Below are 23,680 nucleotides of genomic sequence, written 5' to 3' on the forward strand. Positions count from 1 at the left end.
TCAGACGCCAAGGGTTCCCGCTGAGCCCCCTCCCGTCCCGCAGCCTGCATAAGGAGCCATCTGTTCTTGGCTGAATAAACAAGGAGGGGGAAGCAGCGCCGGGTCCCCAGCCCCCGGCCCGACCCCCGCACAATGCGCCTTTCTCCGAGGAGACGCCGCCCGGGCGCCGCCGGAGCGCGCTCCGTCTGGCCTCCCCTCCCCCCGACGGCGGAGCAAGACCCACAAACCAACCCCGTGGAAACCAATTTTATTTTATTTTAAGAAAAAGAAAACAAAAAAGAAACCCAACAGAGAACTGAGCGCAGCACGTGGCGAGGGCGTGCGGACCTAGGCGGCGCCCCCTGTTCCCCGCAGTCAGGCTTCTGGTGCAGGCGAGGCCAGCTCGAGCGCAGCGCTGGGAGCCTGCCAGCGCCTCCTCCCGGCAGCCCAAGCCCGAGGGCCCAGGTGCGGCCCCGCCCCGGCGCCCGTTCGGCGCACGAGGGGGCACTGTCCGCGGGGCTGCGCCCCTGCCCGGGTCCGGCCCACCGGCGACCCTCACTTCTGGATAGCCAGCTGGTTCTCCAGATCCTCCAGGCGCGCCGTCAGCTGGACCAGTGAACGGTTAAGGAGGTCGCTGGGGTTCGGGGGGGCCGCTCACCTTCCCTCCAGCCCGCGCCCCCAGCCCCAAAGGATATGCTTCTGCGTCAGACTCTCGAGCGCCCCCAGCGTGCGGCCCTGGAACTCCACGAGGCTTTCGCATTCACAGGGGCTCCGAAGCTCGGTCCCAGCGCTGATGCCCTCCTCTGCCAGCAGAATCAGGGGCACAGGGAGTCAGGGGAATGAGAAGCTGCAGGAGGGCGAGCCGGCCCTGGCGGAGGCCCTCTGATATACCTCCACCCGGCCTCTGGTTGAGGGTATGGGCTTTGGATTCAAACAGACCTGGGATGAGTTCCAGCTAGGGAACTGAGAAATACTGGAAAACCCATTCAAACTTTCTAAGCCTTAGTTTCCTTATCTGTAAAAGTGCATACAATGAAAAAACCTATTCATTGGGTGGTGCTGACGATTTTATGACCTGTGTGTGTGTGTACATATCTTAGGAGAGTGCTTCTCAAACCTTGATGCTCACTGGAATCACCAAGAGAGCTTATTAAAATCTATTCTTATTCAAAATGGGGAAGGAGCCGAGGCTCCACATTTCTAATAAGCCCCCAGGTGCTGCTGATGCTGCTGGTCTCTGGACCACACTTGGGGCCGCAAGAGTTCACAGCAGCACTGTCCAGATGAAACCTTACGCAGTGATGGAAATGTTCTGTTTCTGCCCTGTCCACTACAGTAGTCACAAGCAACGTGTGGCTATTTAACACTTGAAATGTGGCTAGTGTGACTGAAGAACTAAATTTTTTTATTTTATTTAGTTTTAATAAATTTAAGTTAAATGGGCACATGTAGCTAATGGCTGTCTTATGGGAGAGTGTGTATCTAGAACACTGCCTGGCACATGTAAACACTTTATAGTGTATTTCCACTAGACCAGTAGTTCTCGAAGGGTGGTCCCTAAACTAGAAGCATCAGCATCGCCTGAGAAGTTATTAGAAAAACAAGTTATCAGACTCCACCCCAGACCTACTGAATCAGAAACTCTTGGATTGGAGCCCAGCAATTTGTGTTTTTGTTTTTTGTTTGCTGAGGAAGATTTGCCCTGAGCTAACATCTGTGCCAGTCTTCCTCCATTTTTTGTATGTGAGTCACCGCCACAGCATGGCCACTGAAGAATGGTGTAGGTCCACGCCCGGGATCCAAACCTGGGCTGCCAAAGCAGAGTGCCCCAAACTTAACCACTAGGCCACGAGGCCAGCCCCAATTTTTGTTTTAACAAGCACTCCAGTTGCATCTGACGCCCAATAAGGTCAAAGAACCACTGATCCAAGTCTATCTCCCCATACATTTTAACACGTATGAAAACAAAATAAGTGCCACACAATTAAATTTGGCACCTGATTTTACTTAGCAGTATACAAAATAATGGTGAATCTTACAATGTATGGTACATTAGAATTACTGAAATTCCGTTAAAATGTGCCACTTTTAGTATTACAGCATTAGTATTACAATGCCTGGCTCTTGGCCTTCAATAAAGAACTGCTGTTATAATTCAAAAGATGTTTCTTAGTCTCCTAGGTGCCCTTAGCAAACTGCTGGACGTCGTGTCATCAACGGTACTGATAACAGTCTCGCAAAGACTCCGAACATTACAGATGAGGAAACCGAGGGCCAGACAGGGGGAAAGATCTGCCCAAGGTCCTATAGCCAACTGATGAGGAGCCTCAAGCACAGACCCAGATTTCCCTTAGACTTCTAGAGCTGGAGACAGCCTTGGGCAGCCAGCATCTCCCCTGTTACGGAAGAGGAAAGCTCAGGGAGGGGTAGAGGTTAAGTGACTTGTCCAAAGTCACACTGCAGGAGACGTAAGAGTCAGGACAGGAAGGGCCCTGAAAGAGCAGTGAATCCAGTGCCTGCATAACCCTCTGGCTAATTATTAGAATTAGCCTGGAGAGAGAGAGGTGTGTATTTATATATGTGTCTGTAGGTATATGCATGTACATACACACATACATGTATGTATAGTGTATATACACGTCACTATGTACATATACGTATGTAAAGTTGAATTCCAACAAGTTAAAAGGAATAAATGATGTGACACTTACAAATGCTAAGTTTGGCATTCCTTTGAAAAAGCCTCCCAAAGTAATCTGAACAGCCCCTACTTTGGGGAACAGGGGACTTAGTCTAGGGCTTCTTAAACTTTAACACACATATGAATCACCTGAGGGTCTCGTTAGAGGGTAAAATCTCATTCATTCTGTCTGGAGAAGGCTGGAAATACCGCCTTTCTAACAAGCTACCAGGTGACAGCCCTGTGGCTGGTTCGAGGACCACACTTTGAGGAACAAGATTCTTGTCTAGGGAGTCCATCCCTTGGCTGTAACTCTTCGAAGGGGGGGAGGGGTGAATAGGAAGGCGACATATCCGAGGTTGGGCAGCGAGAGGAGGGGAGGGGTCCCGACGCAGATGTGCTCACCCGGGCAGATGCTGCCTTTAAGGTTCTCCAGCAGGTGCGTCATGGTGCCGAAGTCAGGAGAGTAGGACACGTGCAGCTCGGCGGGCTCCGAGGCGATCTTGCGCAGCTCCTCCTCCACCGCCTTGCCCACGCCCACGGCGTACATGACGATGCCTACAGGGCGAAGGGACCCAGGCGGCGCCCTAGATCTCAGGAAAGCCACCTCCCCACGTCCAACCCAACCCCAGGCCAGTGCGCCCCGCGCCAAGCTCACCTTCCTCCTTGGCGCGCGCCGCCCACACTGAGATGTCATCCTGGGAGCGGCCATCGGTGAAGACCAGGCCTACGCGAGGCACATTGAGAGCGCGGGGCCGTGCGCCCTGCGCCTCGGAGAAGCTATGCTCCACCATGTGGCGCAGCGCCAGCCCGGTCATGGTACCGCGCTCCATGTACTCCACGGCCAGGACCGCTTGCTTCACCTCCGCTGCGGTGCCGTAGCGGCCCAGCGGGAACTCGGTGCGCACTCGGCTGGAGAACTGCACCAGCCCCACTCGTGTGCCCTCCGGGGACACGTCTAGGAAGTCCACGATCTGGTTCACGAAGCGCTTCACCAGCTCAAAGTTCTGCGGGCGCACGCTCTTGGAGCCATCAACAAGCAGAACCAGGTCCACGTGGCCTTCGCGGCACCCTACACGGCCAAGAGAAGGGCTTGGACCAAGGAACCAGAACCTTGGCTGGCAGCAGCCATCTACTCATCTGGTCATTCATTCACACATATTTATCATATAACAGATACCATTTGTTAAATCCTTTCTGTGCCAGGCATTGTACTAAATAATATTATTATCATCATCATCATTATACCTTTTGCCATTTGAGTGCTTAGCAGAAGCCAGGCAATCTGCTAAAAGCATCTTTTAAACAAATAATAATAATAACCACAATAGCTACCATTTATTGGTTATCTACTATGTATCAGACAATTCTAAACAGCTTACCAGTATTAATAAACAAACAAAAACAAAAACATTATTATTTGACAGCTTACCACGTGCCAGGCACTGGTCTAGGCGCTTTATATATTTTTTCTCAACCCTCCCAATCACCTTGGGTATTACCTCCACTTTCTATAGCCTGAGGTTCTGAAGGATAATGTGTTTTGTCCTGAATTCCATAGCTAGTAGTGGCTGAGCCAGGATTTGAAACGACGTCTATCTGACCCCAAAACCCAAGCTGCTAATCACTCTACATGTTGCCTCCCCTATTCTGAGCCAGGACTTCGCTCAGCCCTGAAGGAGGTTCAACAATAAACGAAACAGAATCCTGATCCATAGGGAAATCAGGATAGGGCAGAGCAGTCAGACATGCCATATACTACAGTCAAGGAAAGTGCTAGAATAGAGGGGCACCCAGAGCCCAAGGTAGGAATAATTCATTCTTCCTGGAGTAGTTGAGGAAGGCTGCACGGAGGTGGTGACCTTTGAATTGGTGTTCAAGGATGAGCAGGTGTTCTTCAAGGCAGAAGGGAGATTCTAGGTAATGGGAGCAGCCTGTGCAGAGGATGGAAGCTGGGAGCTCTGGACACATTCAGGAACGGGCAGGCCAGTATGGCTAAAATGTTCAAGTGTGTCAAGAGACAGACTGATGGGGTTAGCTGAAGCTAGATTGTGGAACGCTAAGGCGATGGTTTCAAAATTTGGACCACAACCCACAGTAAAAATAATAACAATACATCATGATGCACTCAGTATGCTGACACAGCGTAAAAATGTTTCATAAAATACTTACTCTTTCTACATGCAATAAACTCTATTCTCCCTCCCTCTCTCTCTCTTTAATGCTGGTTGTAACCCACTAATTTGGTTTCATTATCTACTAATGTGGTTGCACCCACGATTCAAAAAACTCAAGGGTAAGGCATTTGTTCTTTATTCTGTAGGCAATGGTGAGCCACAGAGGCTTTTGAGCAAGGGAGGAATGTGATCAAATATGTATTTTTGAAATTAACCTTGGCAGCAAGGTAGAGGATTGAGGGGAAAGAGATGGAGCCAGGGCATGGCACACCCTCCAACCCCACCACCAGCAACACACACACATTCATACCACATCTTTGGGCCACAGCAAAGGCAGTGGGGCAGGGGCAGACAGAGTACCCTCCCACCCATCACTCACGGTTGCAGCTCTTGCCATCTGCCAGGAGTTGCCGCCCCTCAGGGCATAGGCAGTGGTAGGAGAGGCCCTCACTCACACACTGGTACTCACATCCATGGTCTACACCATTGCAAAGGTCCCGGGCTTAGAGGAGAGACAGGTGAGGATGAGTCAGAGTGGACTCTACCAGCTAAGATCCTTGCCCCTCTGCACAAATGCAGGAGACCCCTTCTCACCCTGACAACTCCTCCCATCGGACATCAAGACGTGGCCCTCTCTGCAGCGGCACTGCGGTCCACCAAAGGTGCTCACACACTCATGCTGGCAGCTGTGGTTCCCAAAGCCGCAGTGGTCAATGGCTGGTGGGAAGGAAGAGACAGCAAGATGTCACTTCTGATTGGAGCCATCAGAGGCCTCCGTCTAGGGTGCTAGTGGTGGGCTTTGCTCACTCCTGCAGCTCTTCTGGCCCTGCTGGAGTACAAAGCTAGCTTGGCAGTGACAGAAATAGGAGCCCGGGGAGCTGATGCAGTGGTGCTCACAGCCGTGAGTCCCTTCAGTGCACGGGTGTGTTCAGTGTGCCCTGGGGCTGCACTTCTCAGCCCTGACAGCTCAACCACCTGAGGAGCTTTGTAAACATACCAACCCCAAAGATCCTGACTTAATTAGTCTGGGGTGGTACCCAGGCATCTGTAATTTCTATGAGCATGGGCCTCCTTCCTAATGGGCCAAGTGACCCTCCCAAATCAAGCCCTAGATGCATCCCAGCACGCCCATTCCTAAGCCAGGCATAAGAACAAGAATCTGCAGTTGTAGAAGACAAGATCCCCGCCCACAAGATGCTCACTGACTTACAGGGGAGGACCAGGCTCTGCCACTTTACCTATTGGAGCCTCCATCTCCCCACTTGCAAATGGGAAAACACCGGAAGAAAGCAACTGCTATTACAACTTTCTTCTGAGGACGGTGGACCATTGCCCTGTTGAGTATCTGGATGATTTGGATGTGCAAAGATGGCCTAGAGCTGAGCTGGGGAATAGGGACAGGAGAGAGGTGAATTACCCTGCAAAAAAAAGTGAGAATTGGGCGTTCCTAGAAAAGAGATGGGAGTGGAGAGAGGAAAAAAAAGAACAAGAGAGATGGTGTGCAGATGAGCAACTGTGTGGGTTGAGGTTGCCAGCGAAAAGTCCCCAGTAGTTGGGTGACTGAGGACCTTTCAGGAGCTGGGGTGTCTACTATTCAATTAGAAATAAGGGATGTTTCTTTTTTGTGTGTGTATGTCTGACCTGACTTAGATGTAATTCACACCTCTGTTCACCCTCATCTTTAGTAAAATGGACATATTCACGCTTATTTATACACACACATGCCCTTGTGTGCACAAATATGTAAACCAAGGAAGAGGCTGATTTACACGCGTGGAACAAGAACAGCATGCGTGGGGTTGAGACATCGAGAGAGGACCTATAAACTGAATTCAGCAGAAGCTCAGAGCGAGGGGTGATCACAGAATGTAAGCACTTGGGAATTTCCCAGAGATCTTAGGGAGTGGTCTGAATGTTCACGGGTCATCAGTGGGGCTTCAAGCCAGCCTCTTCTAAGTTTCTGGAAACAGGAAGACCCCAGCCGACATCCGGATTATTGGGATCACATGACCTCATTTTCCAGGTCGTTGTGAGGTTGAGAGATGATATATGTAACTCTCCTAGCACCATGTCTGATACTCACCTGGCACCAGTAAATGGTAGCTGCCATTATGATCACAGGAATGGGCACACATACATGAAAAGGAAAATCCCAACTGTATAAGCAAGGCATTGTGTGCCTAGCTCTTCCGAAGGCAAACATGAAGAACCAGGCTTTGAATGATTTTCAGGTGCAGAGAGGAGTGGCAAGGACAGCCCAGGTGAGCAGCCCAGAAAGAGCTGAGAAGCAGAAGCAGGAATGAGCAGCATATGTGGGGGAGGGTATGGAGACCCTAACTCAAGACCCCAACAGTGTCTAAGTAACAGAAACGGTGATGATGTGCCTGTGAAAAGACACAAACAAGTTTGGGAGGTGTATTGGAACCAGGTAGGAGACAAGCCTGAATGAGGGAAGAGAAAGACATAGAAAGCACTCTTAACTGTTGCTTCAAGATGTCTAGCCCTGGTCCCACCAAGACCTTGTGTGACCCCAGGCAATACCTCCCCTTTCTTAGACATGTAAAGGGAAGGAGCTGGACTCTTACTACCAAAGGCCCTTCCAAACTCATTGTCTGGAGCTGGGACAATAGAGAGCCACAGAAGGCTCAGGAGCAGTGGGACTGCAGGAGACATCTCTCACCCAAACAGCTCTTGTTATCTGCTGCCAGCTGGTAGCCAGGATTGCAGGTGCAGTGGAATGTGCCCCGGGCGCTGACACATTGGTGCTGGCAGCCGTGCTCCCCCTCAGCACACAGGTCCTTTCCTGAAGATATACAAGACTAGAATCAGCAGGGGACAGATGGACAGAACCCTCCAACAGGAGAGAGCTAGATGAGGTCGGAGGCAGACACCATGCTCAAGTACGGCCTTAGATGGCATATGACTCATTTGAGAGGGGCCAGTCCAGTTGGCATGGTTTAGGGTAAGAACAGGGCCCGAGTAGCCCCTGTGAACAGGTTCAGAAGAGCAGGGCACGGGGCCAGATGTGTCGGTGGATAGGGCAGGACCACACAGGGGTAAAGTCGAGGAGGTGGAGAGGTGCTATATCAACGTGGGCGGAGTAACTCAAGGTGTGACTAGAACAGACCTTGCACATTGCGGGAGGAGCCAAAATGAGAGTGGGCGGAGCCATGCCCATGTGGGCGGGCATGATGCTTTGAGAGGGCATTGCTTTCAGCTTTGAGGGACGGTGCCGCTTGGGTTGAGGGGCGGTGTTGGAGTTGGACGTTAAGCCTGTGGTAAACCACAGCGGCTCATCCTGGTGGGTGGGGCACACTAAAAGTTGCTCCTGCGGGTGAAGCCTAAGCAAAAGTCCACAGAACTGGAATGTGACATCCTGCGGTAGGCGAGAGCAACTCAACGCTACCTAGTGGGCGGGGCTAAAGCTGGAGTGGGCGGGGCCACGCTGGAGGGGATGGGATGGGATGGGATGGGATTCACAGAGGTGGGAACAGGAATCTAAGCGGTTGGAGAGTTCGAGCCTCGCTCCAGCACCCCCTAATTCACCACACAGCTGGCCCTGGAACTGCAGGCCAAACTCCTGGATAAGGTCGAAGGAGTCAACGAGGAAGACGTGCTCGTCCAGCGGCGGGGACGCCATGGCGCGCAGGGAGCCCACGTCGGCGCGCTGCACCCCCACAGCGTAGATCTCAATGCCACGGGCGCGCGCCTGCGCCGCCACCTCAGCCACGCGATCCTGGGGCCGCCCGTCGGTCACGATGACAGCGACGCGCGGCACGCGCGCCTCAGGCGGACGCGCGCCCTCGGCCACGCTGAAGGCCACGTTCATGGCGTACTGGATTGCCAGCCCGGTCATGGTGCCCTGCGCCAGCGGCACCAGAGCGCGGATGGCACGCTCCATGTCCTCGCGGCGCGAGAAGGCGCTGAGCGGGAAGACGCTCTGCACTTGACTTGAGTACTGGATCACGCCGACGCGCGTGGCGTTGGGCCCCACGTCCAGGCTGCGGAGGAGGCCCACCAGGAACTGCCGCATGGTCTCGAACTCGAAGGGGCGCACGCTGCGCGAGCTGTCAATCACAAACACCAAATCCAGGGGCCCAGCACGGCACCCAGGACCTGCGAGGAGATCAAGGAGCGCTTTCTTAGTCAGCGAAGCCTCACCTCTGGGAGACCCCCAAGGAAACCCAGGGCGGAGTGGGGGTCTCCCGGCATAAGTGCGTGCAGCACAGAATTGGCCTCGCAAATACAAGTTAGATACATTCGCTCATCCAGCATTTGCTGAGGGCCTGCGCTAATAGCTCTGAAGGCTATTCTGAGGAGGTGTTATCCACTAGGGAGGGGGCGAGGGGATGCCGCTACCGCAAATGCCTACGGGGCCAGGCAGGCAACACTAATGAGTGAACTGGTTGGGGTACACGGCGGACACCCAGAGAGCCCGTATCCCTCCTAAAGGGGGCAGATCCAGCCAACTGCTGCCATGCAGCCATGCAGACCCCATGTTAGCAGACCCTTGCATCGTTCCAGAGAAGTCCCAAATAGGGGCTTTTATGTGAAATCTCCTGATTTTTCAATGAACTTTAAAAATTAAATATCGAATGAGCAGTTTTGCATGAGCCCCACTTTGTTACCTCCGAGCCACATCCTACGGATGAGGAAACTGAGGCCCAGAGAAGTGAAGCAGTGAACTCGCACCCAGCCCCTTACGGTTCCAAAGCCCTTGCTTTTCTCTCCCCAGCAGGCCTAGCTGGCCGCAGACGGAGAGCCTGCTTTTGCTTTCCTCCCTCCGCTGGTGAGGGCTGGGCCCTGGCTCACCTGCGAACTGGGGCTGGGTTTCCCACGGCCAGAGAAGGAGCAGCAACACGGGCAGTGGCGAACACAGAAGCCCCGTCATGGCGCCTGGGGAACAGGGAACGGAGTGTCAGAGCCTGGAGGGAGGAAGGAAAAGAGCAGAGCGACAGTATTTACAGAGCTCTTATTCAGGGTGCGGCACTTGGAAGGAGAGGAGGGTCATGGGTTTATCTTACTAATCTCTCTACTTTGTGGTTTGCAAATTTTCATGATTAAAAAAATTCATTACAGTGAGATTGCTGGGAAATACAAGGAATTCCGTTTTGTAGAACTGCAGAATCATAAATAAATAGAAGGTGGATAAAAATAGACAAAATGTACCAAGAAGAGAGCCTTTCCTAAATGCCAGGCACGGTGTTAAACGCTTTTCAAGCATTATGGCATTTAATCCTCTTGGCGATTCTGAGTCTAAGGCTGTTACTGTTCCCATTGTACAGATGAGGAAACCGGCTCAGAAAAGTTAAGCGCTGGTACCCAAAATCGCGCGGCAAGAAAGTGGCTGCACCAGGATACAATCCAGCGCCTGCGGGGTTCCGAGGAGCACCCGGCGTGCTCCCCGCGCTCTGCCCGGGGCAGGAGAACCTCTGCAAACAGAAGCTGCTCCCCACCTCGGCCCCCTCCCCTCCGCACACAAGGCGCCTCTGTGTGGCTGTCCTCCCAACCCCCGCGCCCCGCCAACCACACACGCTCAGCCGTGCACCGCCCCACCGCAGGCGGGCAGCGCATTGGCCAAAACCCACCACGCCGCAGATGAGCTCGCGGCTTGGCACCTCCGCTTCCCGCCTGCTCTCAGGAGAGGCCGCCAGGGGGCGCCTTCCCCGGTCTGGCCGCCGTGGCTAGGTGGCCGTGGGAAGCCCACATCTGCCCGGCAGGTGCCCCTGTCCAGAGCAAACAGGGGGCCGGCAGCCCCGGGGCCTTGGAGATAAGACCTGGCCAGGCTATATTCGGCGCGAGGGCCGAGGAGCCCGAGTGCGCAGGGTTCCGGGGACAGTGGCAGTGGATGCGCCCGGAGGCTGTGAGTGAGCGGCCGGGGCCTGGGAGCGAGGCCATGGACCCTGTGGGGGCAGCAGGTGAGCGCTCACCCTCCCGCGGCCCTTGGCGACGCCCCTTGAGAATCATGAAGGACTCCCATTGTACAGATGGGGAAAGCGAGACCCAAGAAGGCGCCCCGCCGAGCTGCAAAGGAACCTGGGACTCCTGGCCCCCTTCTCCCTTCGGAGCTGCCTGGAAACCTGGCGCCTAGGCGTCACCTCTTTTCCTTCCATTCGCTCTCTTTGCTCCCTACCCCACCCCCCGCCCCCGTGCTGAAGCTGCGGTAGCTATTTCTCTGATGCTGTTTCTTGGCAGAGGGGGCCGACCGCCCCTGACCCAACCGCAGCCCCGCCCCCTCCCCCAATTCCGTGAATGGGCCCATTCTGAGCAAGATCGGGTGCCTGCCGCTCACTCCAGGCGGCCTTCCCGTCCTGGATCCTCTCTGCCTTCGCCTTTCACGCCTGGTAGAGTAACAAAAATCCCTCTGGCAGGCCCGTCGTGGGAGGGTGACTTCGCCAGATGTGCCAGCCGCAGCTGGAGGTAGGAAGGCGTGGAATGCCTTCTCTAGCTTGGGCCATAGAGGCGGCGAGCACCCCTGGGCAGCGTGCGGGTAAAGGCACAAGGGACCTTTGCCACCTCCTATCCTTTCCTACCTGCAGAAGCCTCTGGATCCCAAATTTTGATTTAGGTCCCCCTTATCCTGCTCTTGGCCTGAGCCAACATCTTGCCTGGCAACCTGCCTCCACCCCAGTAATCCTAGAAAGTCAAAATAGCGACTGCCTCAAAATTCATCGCCTTTCCAGCCTCTCATTCTACAGAGGAAAGAACTAGGTCCAGAGAGGGCAATGTCTCCCCCAAGTCACACAGCAACGTGGTGACAGGGCTGACACTAGAACCCGGAGCTCCTCTGAGGGGTACTCCTTGCGCTAAGAAGAGATTCAGAAATGCCCCTAGGGTGGAGAAGAAGGTGGGCTCGAAAGAGAGGAGAGGTCTCTGAATAATTCCTCAAGACTTGGCTGAAGACTGACACCTTGAGGACGCTCCTGGGGGCTCCTGCAGGGAGGAGATTAGGGAAACAGTCCCCTCTCCCCATCTGGGCGGCCTTGCTGGTGGAGGACCCCACAGAGGTGAGGCAGGGCACGGCAGGTCAGATGGGGCGCCGTAGGCGGTGCAGCCGCGGTTAGATACGGCCGCCCGGTCTGGCTTGACGCCTGCTGCCCCGCAGACCCCTCGGCGCCCCCAGGCCCTTTGACTCACCTGAACCTGCCGGACAACTCAGAGGCGCGGCCGCAGAGCGGAGCCGACGGGCGCAGCCACCCGGGCAGCTGGACCAGGTAACGGCGCGGGCTGCGTGCCCGAAGTGGGGACTGCCAGGCGGCTGGAGCCAGCGGAGGCGGCGGCCGCATTTAACCCGGGGCTGGCGGGTGGGGAGGGGAGCGGGCTGCGACCCCTCCCACCGGCAGGGAGCGGTCCCCGGTCCTCTGAGCGCTGGGGCGGGGCAAACGCGGCGCCCCCCGCTCCTGCGCCCTCGGAGCCGCAGACGCGAGCTGCGGGGCTGGAGTGGGGCTCCAGCGGGAGGCTGGGCGGCTCCGCTCTCCGCAGCCGGAATGAGTTGGAAGCTCCGAGGCGCTTCCCTGAGGAGAGCCCCAAGGGGCGGAGCGGGGCCTGGCTCGGGCCGCCGACTGCCTGGCCCGGCTTCTTCCGAGGGCGCGGCCCGGCTCTTGCCCTCCTCTGCCCCCTCCAGGAGTGAGGAGAGGTCCCCGGACTCCGGTCCTGCGAAGACGGTAAAGGGTTCAGAAGGGCAGCCTCAGGGCTCATGGTTCTCCCTGGGCCCCACCTGGTAGCCCCTCAAATCTGTGCCATCGCGGACTCCTTACATGCTCTCTGCAATGGCTTATGTCTTGGGCCCACCCGCCGCCCTCACCCATCAAAACTCCCAGGCCGAGAAGCCACCAGGCCCCTAGGCTCTGACTGGCTCACTCCACAGGGCCGAGGGAAGCCCTGTGATCAAGGAAGGGACAGCTGAGACAGCAACAGGTCCCTTCTCCAGGAGAAACGGGGAGGGAGTGTTGCTTTGACCCCTGGAAGGATTCAAATGTTCCCCCAGAATCCTGGGGACACGGTTTTGGGACCCTTGCATGTTTCCAGGCATCGGCCGGCAGGCAGGAGAGCACCTAGTCTGGGGGTCCCCCCTGGCATCAAGACTTGGCTGGGATGCGTCCCATCAGGGTTCACGGAAGCCATGCACCCTCGCAACCCTGTTTCCATCCCAAGGCCAGCATAAGTGCTGCCTTTGTGCTGCTGGGGCCTCCCCTCAATGCTCCAGGCTGTAATGGGCATGGAGCCAGACCCTGGGAGTGCGCCTGGGTGGTCCTGGTGGGCTCAGTGCAAGCCTCATTGAGCACCTCGAAGCACAAATATTTAGCCCATGACTTGCACGCAAGTCCCCTCCCTTGCCTGACACTTCCTCTCCCTGGCCCTGCAGGGGGCAGAACTGGAGCAGCCCCTCCCTCCCATTCATTTCATTCCACCTCGGGCTCCATGCGCTCCTTGACGCTCCCTGCTGCGGGCCAGCCGGCCTGCCCCCACTCCCAGGTCATCCCCTGAGCACGCCACGGTCCTGAGGGAAGGCGTGCGCCAGTGCCTGCAGCAACAGTGCCAGCAAACCGTGTGGATCCTGCACGCCAAAGTGGCCCAGAAATCCTATGGAAATGAGAAGCGGTAGGTGCCCCAGCCGCCCCTCCCTGTTTAGTGTCATTTAGAGCCTGGAGAGGACTCACTATAGCAGAACCTCCCTGTGAATCTGCAGCTGAATGGGTGAATGACTGGATGAATCCCATTCATTCACTCATTAACCCACTCATTCATCCTTTCATTCAACATCTACTTACTGAGTGCTTATAATAGGCCAGGCTCTCTGGGCACTGCTGGGCACTGGGCATACAGCAGAACAAGATAGATACAGTCCCTGCTGTCATGGCATCTTCACTCTAGCATGGAAGAGACAGACAATAAAGTCCCCACAAATCAGTGAACAAGACACTTCCAGATTGTGATGAGAGCTAGAAGGGAAACAAAACAGGTAATGTGATAGAAACTGGAGCCGGGGTACTTTAGCTAGAAAGGTCAAGGTGCTGGAAAGGCCTTTTAAGCAGGTGACATCTGAACTGAGACTTGAATGTGAAAATGGAGCCAGACATGAGAAAATGTGGGGGAAGCATGTTCCAATTAGAAGGAAAAGAAAATGCATAGATTGAGGCTCTACCAGCCTGGCCTGATTCAAGGTACAAAAGAAGTCAGAGTGGCTGGTATTAGAGGAGGAGAGAGGAAGTTGTAGGAAATAAAGTTGGAGAGATAAGCAGGGGCCAGATCATGTGAGGCTTTTGAATTTACGCCACTGGAGGATTTTAAGAAGTCAAACCGGGGCCGGCCCGTGGCCGAGTGGTTAAGTTTGGGCGCTCCGCTGCGGTGGCCCAGGGTTTCACCAGTTCGAATCCTGGGCACGGACATGGCACCCCTCATCAGGTCATGCTGAGGCAGCATCCCACATGCCACAACTACAAGGACCCACAACTAAAAATACACAACTATGTACCATGGGGCTTTGAGAGAAAAAGGAAAAATAAAATCTTAAAAAAGAAAAAGAAGTCAAATAAACATGATTGACTTGTACATTAAAAAAAAAAAAGAAAAGAGAAGGCAATCTGCATGCTATGTGAAAAAGAGGTTGAAGGGAAGAGGTGTAGAAGTAGAGTGGTTTGAAGGCTGATGCAGTGGTCCAGGCAAAAAGTGACAGCAGTTGGGACTAAGGTGGAAGTGGTAAGAAGCCAAAGGATTCCGGATAAGTTCTGAAGGTGGAGTCGACAGGATTTACTGACAGGTTGAATGAAAGGAGTGTAAAAGAAGGCTGCAGTGTTAATGGGATTCAGTCAAGGAGCAGCCTGGGGAGGGCGGTGGCAAAGGTGGAGGGCGAATCAAGGATTCTGTCGGGTTTATGCTACTTTTGAGATGCCTACAAGACAGCCAAGTGGAGATGCTATACGAGCCCGGCGCTTACGTGTCTCCGCAGGTTCTTCTGCCCCCCGCCCTGTGTCTACCTCGCAGGTCCCGGCTGGAGGGTGAAGCCAGTGCAGGGCCAAGGTGAGGGCGGAATCCAGGGCTGCCGTGGCCTCCCCACGTAGGAGGACCACAGCAGTAGAGCCTGGGAGCGGGGCGGTTCGCAGGCGCAGTCTAGCCGCGCCATCTGGCGGCGAGAACGTGGCTTGTCTGGCACCTGAGTCCTTTCAGAGCCTGCTTGCGTCCCTCTCCAGCCCACCAGGCAGGGGAGACCGGGCCCACGGTGTGCGGTTACATGGGACTGGACGGCGCGTCCGGAAGTGCCGCCGAGACGCAGAAGTTGAATTTTGAGGAGCAGCCGGACTCCAGGGTGAGAGCGCATCGGAGGGAGGCCGATTCCTGCTCCCATCCCTCCCTCTTTGGAGAGGAGGACTCGCTTACTGCCCTGCAGAAGCCAAGGGATAGGTAGGGAGGATGAGAGAGCCGGGTTCTGCCTGGAGGGCGAGCCCCAGAGCTTGGATCGTGCTGCTTCAGGTCACGTCCGACGGGGCGGACGCCAGATAACTGGGGGAGGTGGGTTCATCCGGTGGCGGACGACTGGGATGAGATAGCCCCCCATCTGCGCGAACCCCGCAGGAATTCGGTTGCGCCAAGACCCTGTTCATCTCGGACGCAGACAAGAGGAAGCACTTCCGGCTGGTGCTGCGGCTAGTGCTCCGAGGGGGCCGGGAGCTGGGCACCTTCCACAGCCGCCTCATCAAGGTCATCTCGAAGCCCTCGCAGAAGAAGCAGTCGCTGAAAAACACCGACCGTGAGCGGGGCGGGGACTGACCGCACGGCCTGGCAGGGAGAGGCCATCAAGCCTGGAGCTGCTGGATTTGGCGGCGGGGGAGGCCTGGGTTGTAGGGGTGGGGTCAGAGTGGGAGAGGCGGGGTCTGAGCCGAGAGGGGGCGGGGTCTGGGTGAGGGGGTGCGGCTTCAGTCTGGGAATGAGAGGAGTTTGAGAAGCCAGAGCAAAGGGGAAAAGGGACAGATACTAGACCTCGGGTGGGGGGCGGGGCGGGGAGTTGGGGGCTCCCCAAACGGCCGGTAGGTGCTGAACGAAGGACAGATTAGAAGTGACAATAAAAGGGCAGAGGAAATTCACTGAAAAATATTTATTCAGTGCCTGCTGTGTGCCTGGCTCTGTGCCAGGTGCTGGATCCCCACAAAATAAGGACAAGTGTCTGTTCTGGAGGAATGCACAGTCTAGCAGGGGAGAGAGACACACATAGCTGATCAAACGGGCAGTTTGAGATAAGTACGGCCCTGGACGCCAAGTGACAAATCCCGGGGCAAGGGCTTTTGAGAATATGAGAAAGAAGGAAAAAGAAAAAAAGGCTAGATGACAATAACACCATCACCACCACTACCGTTGCTGGGAGGTGGACGGGGAGTAGGAGAAGGGGCGCCTTCCTGGCAGGCATTTGCATTCAGCATCATATTTGATGCTCACCATGTCCCTGTGAGGTACGTACTGTCATCGTTCCTATGTTGTAGATGAGAAAATGAGGTCTGGAACATTCACATCTATTCATTTAAGGAATATTTGGGCCTGTTACATTCCAGCTGACTTGTCTAAGATTGCCCAGCTAGGAAGTGGCCCCGCCAGGATTTGAACTTGAGTCAATGTCCAGCTCCTACCCCTACACCATACTTACTTGCTGTCTGTTAAAATCCCTGAAGAATGTCTCAGATCCAGGCAGTGCTCTGGCTGGTCCTCCACATCAGGAAAGGGCCAGGGAGGGTAAGAGGTATAGTGTGATGGTTAAGAGTGAGATTCCAGAGCCAGGCGGCCTGGGTTTGAATCCTGGCTCTGCCACTTGCTAGCTGTGTGATCTTGAGCAAGTTGCTCTCTTAAGTAGAGATGGTATTATCTACCTTAGATGGTTGCTGAGCGGATCACATGAGCTAATACATGTAAGCATTTAAAACAGTACCTGTCATCATTATTCAATGGATGAGAACGTGAGCTAAGTATAAACTGAGCACCTACAGTATGGCTGGCACCGTGAGGAGACAGAGGGAGATGACCCAGTGCTTTCTCCCCAGCTGGTCAAACTTCAATCAGAAAACAAAACTGTGGCTCTGAGTGTGAGTGTGAGTGTGAGTATGTGTGATAAGCTGCAAGAGATCAATGTCAAGCCCTAGAAAAACTGTACTGCCGTCTCACACCACATGGCCTCTCCTCATGCAGCTCCCTGAGCAACTCCTACCTGCTTCGTGCTCCCCAGCTGAGAGCATAGCCTCCTCCAGCAAGCCCTCCTTAACCCAGGCCTTACCTCATCATATCGAAATTTTATATTTATGTCCCTGTCTCTCCTCCAAGACCGTGAACTCCTCCAGAGCAAAACTGGGTCTACTTCACCCTTTGGAGCCCAGTGCCCAGCACAGTGCCTGCCACAAAGTAGACACTTAGTGAATACTTGATAAAATTCTGTTTATTGACTTGAAGGATGCGCAGGCAGCAGAAAGGAACGGGCAAATAAGTATAGAAGCAGGACTATAGCAGTTACTAGATAAATAGCTGTGAGATAGGAATGCCCAGTGCACCTAGGCCAGTGGGCATATAAACCAGACTGGCAGAGGGGACAGAGAATTGGAAATTGTCTGGCAAGTCCAAGGGACCAAGCGTGGGCCAGGGTGCTGATTCCACCTCCCCTCACAGTGTGCATATCCTCGGGCTCCAAAGTCTCCCTCTTCAACCGCCTGCGCTCCCAGACGGTGTCCACACGCTACCTCTCTGTGGAGGACGGGGCCTTCGTGGCCAGCGCGCGCCAGTGGGCTGCCTTCACGCTCCACCTGGGTAAACACATCCGCAGGCCCTGGGCTGGGCGCTTCACACGCATTAGCTTATTTAATCATCACCGCAACTCCTCAAGGAAAGCAAACTTTGCCCAGTAGAACTAAGGCTCAGAAACACAAAAAGACTTGCCAAAGTCCCAGTGGGTCTGTCTCTGATCCAAGCTATCCTCACTCCAATATCCAGCCCTTTCCCATCATCTCAAGCCCCACGCCAGGGGGCAGACATTTGTGAGGATGGCAACCGATGAGCCCTCCAGGATGCAAACCTTCACCCTTAGCTGCCTCCCTGCATGCCAACCTTACCCACAAGACCCATGTGTGATGTGAGGGGGAGCCAGAGGCAAGAAGGGCAGAGCTTGAGGCAGAAGCATGGGGCCCCTAAAACCCTCCTTCCTTCCTTTCACCTCCAGCTGATGAACACTGTTCCCAGGGGGACTTCCCACCTCGAGAGGGCTACGTCCGCTATGGCTCCCTGGTGCAGCTTGTATGCACTGTCACAGGCATCACACTACCTCCAATGGTATGGAAAGGGAGGGTATACCTGGAGGGATCTCCCCAGATCCATGCAGAAGCTGTGACCCACATGGTCATGGCTGGAGGGTGAGGGCCCAAGGCATGAAGACTGGTCTCAATCGAGGTACTCAGTGCTTCGTAGGGCTAGATGGTGGTAAAGGGCCTGGGCAGGGGGAATCTGCCAGTGTCTGCCTGGCTATCAGAGTAGCAGAAAGCTGGCTGGGAGGGCAGCCTCAGGGCACCCAGGCACCTTGCCACCCTGCTTCCTACCACCGTTCTGTTATAGATCATCCGCAAAGTAGCCAAACAGTGTGCACTCCTTGACGTGGATGAGCCCATCTCCCAACTGCACAAGTGTGCCTTCCAGTTTCCGGGTGGTCCTCCAGGAGGGGGTGGCAGCTACTTATGTCTCGCCACAGAGAAGGTGGTGCAGTTCCAGGTGAGAAGCAGAGAATGTCAGCACCAAGCATCCTAGAAAGTCAGAAGGCAGAGACCCATAGAATGCAAGGTAATCATCATCATACTGGCTGCTACTTACTGAGCAATACTGCCTTCCCGAGAATGTTAGAATCATCGACTGTCATATCCTGACAGAGTCAGAGAATGTAGGAAAAAAATAGTAATAATATTATTGAGCAACACTCCTTCCCAAAGAACATTAGAGTCATAAAATGTTGGAATGTGAAATTGTAGAATGTAAATAATAATTGTATTGAGTATTATTGAGCAAAGCCTATTAGAATCAGAATGCTAAAACAGAATTATAGAATGTGGAAAATTATTATTACTATTAAGCCATACTACTCCCCAAAGAATATTATCATAGAATGTTGAGATAAAATCATAATATGTAGAAATAACATTATTGAGCAATATTCCCTCCCAAAGAATTTTAAAACTGTAGAATGTTAGGGCACAGAATTGCACAATGTTAAAAAACAGAACTCTAGAATCCTAAAATAATAGACCTTTAGAAATCAGCTAGTCCAGCGAACTTATTAACCCTGAGAGAACTTAAGGGTCTTGTCCAAGCTCAAAGGGCAGGTAAACCGCAGAGCCTGGCCTGGAACCCGGAACACGGAAGCTCGGGCACTGTGGTGGCTCCGCAAGCTGGGGGCCATCATCAGAAGCTTCTGCCCATCCCCTCGGGTCTCCTCCCAGGCCTCCCCCTGCCCCAAGGAGGCGAACAGGGCGCTGCTCAACGACAGCTCTTGCTGGACCATCATCGGTACCGAGTCGGTGGAATTCTCCTTCAGCGCCAGCCTGGCGTGTACCCGGGAGCCCGTCACTCCGGTGCCCCTCATCAGCACCCTCGAGGTGAATCTGGGCGCTGGGGGGCGCTGGCGGGCGTGGACCCTGACTGCGCTTGGGGGCGGGGGGTGCTGGTGAGAGAGGGTAGCAGGCTCTTGGCCAGCCCTTCCCCCACACCACCTGGTCCCATCTTCTACCAGCTGAGTGGCGGGGGCGACGTGGCCACGCTGGAGCTCCACGGTGAGAACTTCCACGCGGGGCTCAAGGTGTGGTTCGGGAACGTGGAGGCTGAAACCATGTACAGGTATGGGGGGCGCCGCCCTTGGGCCCGGGGAACGGAGTTGGGGGTGCATGTCATCAGCCTCACTGCAGTCCTAACCTCGGTGCCCCCTCACCAGGAGCCCGCGGTCCCTGGTGTGCGTGGTGCCGGACGTGGCCGCCTTCGGCAGCGACTGGCGCTGGCTGCGCACGCCCATCACGGTGCCCGTGAGCCTCGTGCGCGCCGACGGCCTCTTCTACCCCAGCGCCTTCTCCTTCACCTACTCCCCCGAATACAGCGCGCGGCCCGGGCCCCCGGGTGCCCCCGAGCCCGCCGCCGACGCCGACGCGCTCCTCGAGAGCATCCACCACGAGTTCACGCGCACCAACTTCCACCTCTTCATCCAGACTTAAGGGCGGCCTGGACCCTGCGGCTGAGGTCCGCCCCCGGGCCATTTTTCTGGGTCCTAGGCTCTGCTCGCTGCGCCTTTGCTGCGGGAGCGAAGGAGGCAGCCCCAGCAGCAGAAGGCTCTCGCGGGAGAAACCTGGCCCAGCGAGAAACCCGGTCACTCGTCCTTTTACTTCTGGGAAGACACGACCTGAGTGATGCTCTCTGTGTCCAGGCACGAGTGTGGCTTTCCCTGTCTTTGTCTCTGTTGCACTCTAGCTCAAGCATTCAGTCGCTCTGTCTCTCGCAGTGACTGTAGATCTGTGTGTCTCTCTCCCTCCATCTTTGTCTCTCTCCGTCTCTCCCGTGTCTCACACACAGCTTCACACACTCTGAGGAGCCAAGCCGAGGGCATTTCACCCTCCAGGCAGCTGTGTCTCCTCATGAAGAGAAAACACATAGTTTCACACGCCCAAGCATGGCTTGTGAGGCATGACCTGCATGCCACGGAGCACCAGGTCCTGCCCACCACGCTAGAGCTGACCTGGAGTGCCAAGCCCCACCTGGAGCCCTGGGTACTGCCTGGAGCCCTGGGTTCCACTTGGAGCACCAGGTGCCATGTGGAACACTGGATCCCACTTGGAGCACTGAATGCCCCCTGGAGCTTGAGAGTCCTGCCCTGGAGTACTGGGTTCCAGCCTGGAATACAAAAACCTGCCCTTCCTTGGACTCCCCATGGCTGGAGCCAGGCACAGTACCTCTGCCTGTGTTTGCTCTTGGCAGCTGGGGCAGGTGGCTGGGACAGCGTTCAGGTCTCCTGTCTTATCCGTCCACCCAGGCACTGCCCTTGCAGGCCCTGTAGGATGCAGTTCTGAGGACCGGGGATTCCTCTGCCATGCTAGCATCAACCCCTATCCAAGGCAGAATCTGGTCTGTATGACCCACCTCCCCGAGGAGGGAGGTGCCCAGTGTACTTCCCCCACCCTCACACACACACACAGGAAGGGACCACAAGTCCGATGGAACAGAGAGCCTAGCTTTTTGATCCTTTCTGGAGAAGGAATGGGGTTCAGAAGGAGCTAGCATCCTGATCCCCTGGGGGACACCTGTCGGCTCAGAGGATGAGTAATCCTACTAGCTATCCCCCCTCCCCCCCACTTCAAGCAAAATGCACCCCAGGCCCAGAGGCAAACAGAATACAGAACAGAGCTTTCCCAGGACAGCTCTGGGCACAAGTCCTGGGATCGACTGGGCAACAACCCAGCTGAGAGAGGAACTTCTCTGCGTGGGGCCCAGGGACCAAATCACAACCCATTCCTGAGCAGCCTGCCCACCATCTTCCAAGTCTGTGCTCTACAGTGAAGCAGCAGACCAGGCAGGGTCCTGGCTCAGGCCATTAGAACCAAGGATACAGATGTATCATGAGTGCCAGTTGCCCATCCCAATCCCTCCCTCGTGGTGTCGAATGGGGAGAACCGGTCTGAAATGTAGGCTCAGGGCTCTCACCCTCCTGGGCCCAGTCCTTGAACTCTGAGGAAAGGCTCATTTCCTGTGGAACTCCCCCGCTCCTGCCCCCGGAACGTGGAAAGCCCCTTGAGAAAGAAGAAGCTGACATCTCCCAAGGGAGGGGAATGGGGTTTACTCCTTTAGACTCCCAGATGGCAGGATCGCAAAGTCTTGATGAAGTCCTGTCATCTGCCATCAGCAGGCTGAAACCCACTATGTCGGGGAGGGAGACGCCTGTTCAAAGCCCTTCATGGCCCCCGAGAGTGAATCCTGCCCGAGGAATGCAGGCAAAGAGTCACATGGGAAATGTCCCCAACAGGAGTGCCCCCGCCTCCGGAAGGTTCGAGCTCACTGCCCCATGACGGCGTTGAAGCAGGAAGCCACTTGTAGGAGGCTAAGGGGAGTTTCACAGTGCACCACACGCAGAGTCAGGGCTCAAGGGCCCTTGCAGCCCGGCCCTCAAGGACTTCCTCTGCCACTCCACAAGGCGGGAGTCTCAGAAGCTAAGAACCTGGGCTGACCTGAAAGCCCAGGCCCAGCCTGCAGCTCCGTCTCCTTCTGCACTCCCCCAGGGCACCCTAGGACCCGTGGGCCCACTAAGCACCCCCCTGGAAGTCTGTGACCTCAAAGCTCTAGCCCTGGCCTGTCTTCTGAGTTCCAGCTGCTGGACTGTCCTAGGATGCCCTCCTAGCCCGGAGCCTGAATCCATCTAACACCAAACTCCCCTCCCTTTCCACCCCCATCACAGCACCTGATCTTCTCTCTCCTTCCCCCACACCACTGTCACCAAGGCCTAAGGACTCCACCTCTCCTTCCACACTGGAAGAGGCTTCCTCCTTTCTTCCTCCTCCACTACTGCCCTGTCCTCCAAACCAGCTCAGATGTCACCTCCTCCAAGGTTTCCCCACGGCAGGACCAACTACATTATTTGTGGGACCCCGTATGAAATGAAAATGTATAGCCCCTTGTTCAAAATTATTAAGGATTTCAAGACAGTGACAGCAGAGCATTAGCCTAGGGCCAGGCCCTTCTAAACATGGCCTTGTGTGAATGCACAGATCACACGCCCATGAAGCCAGCCCTGACCCCAGGCTCTCCACCTTGTGTTCCCACAGAACCTCACTGGGACCATGTCACTGCCCACCTTGGATCAAAGGACTTTATGTACATGTCAGTTGTCCCCCCTAGACTGTGAGCGTCCTGTGGAAAGAGGCTCATCACTGCGTGTCCTAGAGGGCACATTACAATGCCTTGAACGTTGAGTTGGAGCTCAATAAATACCAAATTGCATTGCATTGCATTGGTGGATGTTTGGATATTGCAGGTGCAAAGTGAAACCAGAAGGTGGCACTGTTCCCCTCTCAAGAATTGAGTTCTCACTTATTTCTAAACATTAGGGTCCTTAAAGATAATCTTAATGTCTTAATGTTTTTGTGCTCTCAGGATCAGAACAACCACCACCCTCCCCCCTGCCACCGCCTAGAGTTGAGAACCATTGCTCCAGTCCACGTTTCCTCCTCATTTTCAGACGGGGAAACTGAGGCTCTGAGAAAGAAGGCTCGTGAAGCCCTTAGAGCAGGTTGATGGCAGAGCCTGATTTGAATGCTATACTGATGAATTCTGGGGCTCTGAGGTTCTCACATGGTGAGGATAAGGTCAAAATCTCTGTACCAAATCCTCCCAGCTTACCAGCTCTCAGACAGTCTGAGGTTCCCCCATGAACAAGCTGGTCTTCCGGTTTAAGCGCTGACTTTTGAATTTCTTCCTCTCTCTTCTGTTTCTTTTAAGTTGGGTTTCCTCAAAGAGAAACCATTACAACCACAGTGTGGGGAAAATTCTCAGACACCTTCCTCCCTAGGGAGGATGTAGACCGCTGCAGGCACAGACCGTGAAGATGACAAGGGAGAAAGGAAGTGACTTTAAAGGGAGTGAAACCAACAAGACGATATCTACTAAGTTTTTCAAGAACCAACCTTGACCATACTCACCCAAAAAAAGCTCCTCAGTCTTGGCTCTGTTCCAGACCCCAAGGGACAAAGGCAGGCGGGGCAGCAGTGGCACAGTAATGCTTTCAGTGGTGAAGTGGTAAACACCTGCTACTGCTGGCTGCTTGCCACCAGAGGGGCAGGCAAAGTTCTGGGGGAAGTCA

At 54.9% G+C, this 23,680-nt stretch overlaps 2 protein-coding genes across 7 annotated transcripts; one reads left to right on the forward strand and one right to left on the reverse strand.

The window, feature by feature from the left end:
- Positions 1 to 231: 231 nt before the first annotated feature.
- Positions 232 to 15,031, reverse strand: MATN4 (matrilin 4). 6 transcript variants are annotated; one of them, XM_070248057.1, is made up of 12 exons: positions 14,774 to 15,031; positions 13,608 to 13,706; positions 11,974 to 12,489; positions 9,649 to 9,732; positions 8,383 to 8,952; positions 7,517 to 7,639; positions 5,431 to 5,553; positions 5,216 to 5,338; positions 3,318 to 3,731; positions 3,065 to 3,217; positions 675 to 782; positions 232 to 593 (listed from the first exon to the last, which is right to left on the reverse strand). In XM_070248057.1, the coding sequence occupies exons 4-12, from the start codon at positions 9,725 to 9,727 to the stop codon at positions 535 to 537; spliced, it is 1,752 nt and encodes a 583-aa protein (XP_070104158.1). In that variant the 5' UTR covers positions 9,728 to 9,732; positions 11,974 to 12,489; positions 13,608 to 13,706; positions 14,774 to 15,031; the 3' UTR covers positions 232 to 534. The 6 variants fall into 6 exon arrangements, with proteins under 6 accessions (XP_070104158.1, XP_070104156.1, XP_070104160.1 ...); XM_070248055.1 differs by having other exon boundaries at positions 9,649 to 9,761; XM_070248059.1 differs by lacking the exon at positions 5,216 to 5,338.
- Positions 10,569 to 22,826, forward strand: RBPJL (recombination signal binding protein for immunoglobulin kappa J region like). The gene is made up of 12 exons (XM_070248060.1): positions 10,569 to 10,754; positions 11,942 to 12,050; positions 13,291 to 13,437; positions 14,786 to 14,856; positions 15,027 to 15,142; positions 15,409 to 15,583; positions 17,479 to 17,616; positions 18,026 to 18,135; positions 18,415 to 18,567; positions 19,290 to 19,445; positions 19,580 to 19,683; positions 19,778 to 22,826. The coding sequence occupies exons 1-12, from the start codon at positions 10,685 to 10,687 to the stop codon at positions 20,049 to 20,051; spliced, it is 1,623 nt and encodes a 540-aa protein (XP_070104161.1). The 5' UTR covers positions 10,569 to 10,684; the 3' UTR covers positions 20,052 to 22,826.
- Positions 22,827 to 23,680: the final 854 nt, after the last annotated feature.

Source organism: Equus caballus, chromosome 22, assembly GCF_041296265.1.
Source record: "Equus caballus isolate H_3958 breed thoroughbred chromosome 22, TB-T2T, whole genome shotgun sequence".
NCBI lineage: Eukaryota > Metazoa > Chordata > Mammalia > Perissodactyla > Equidae > Equus > Equus caballus.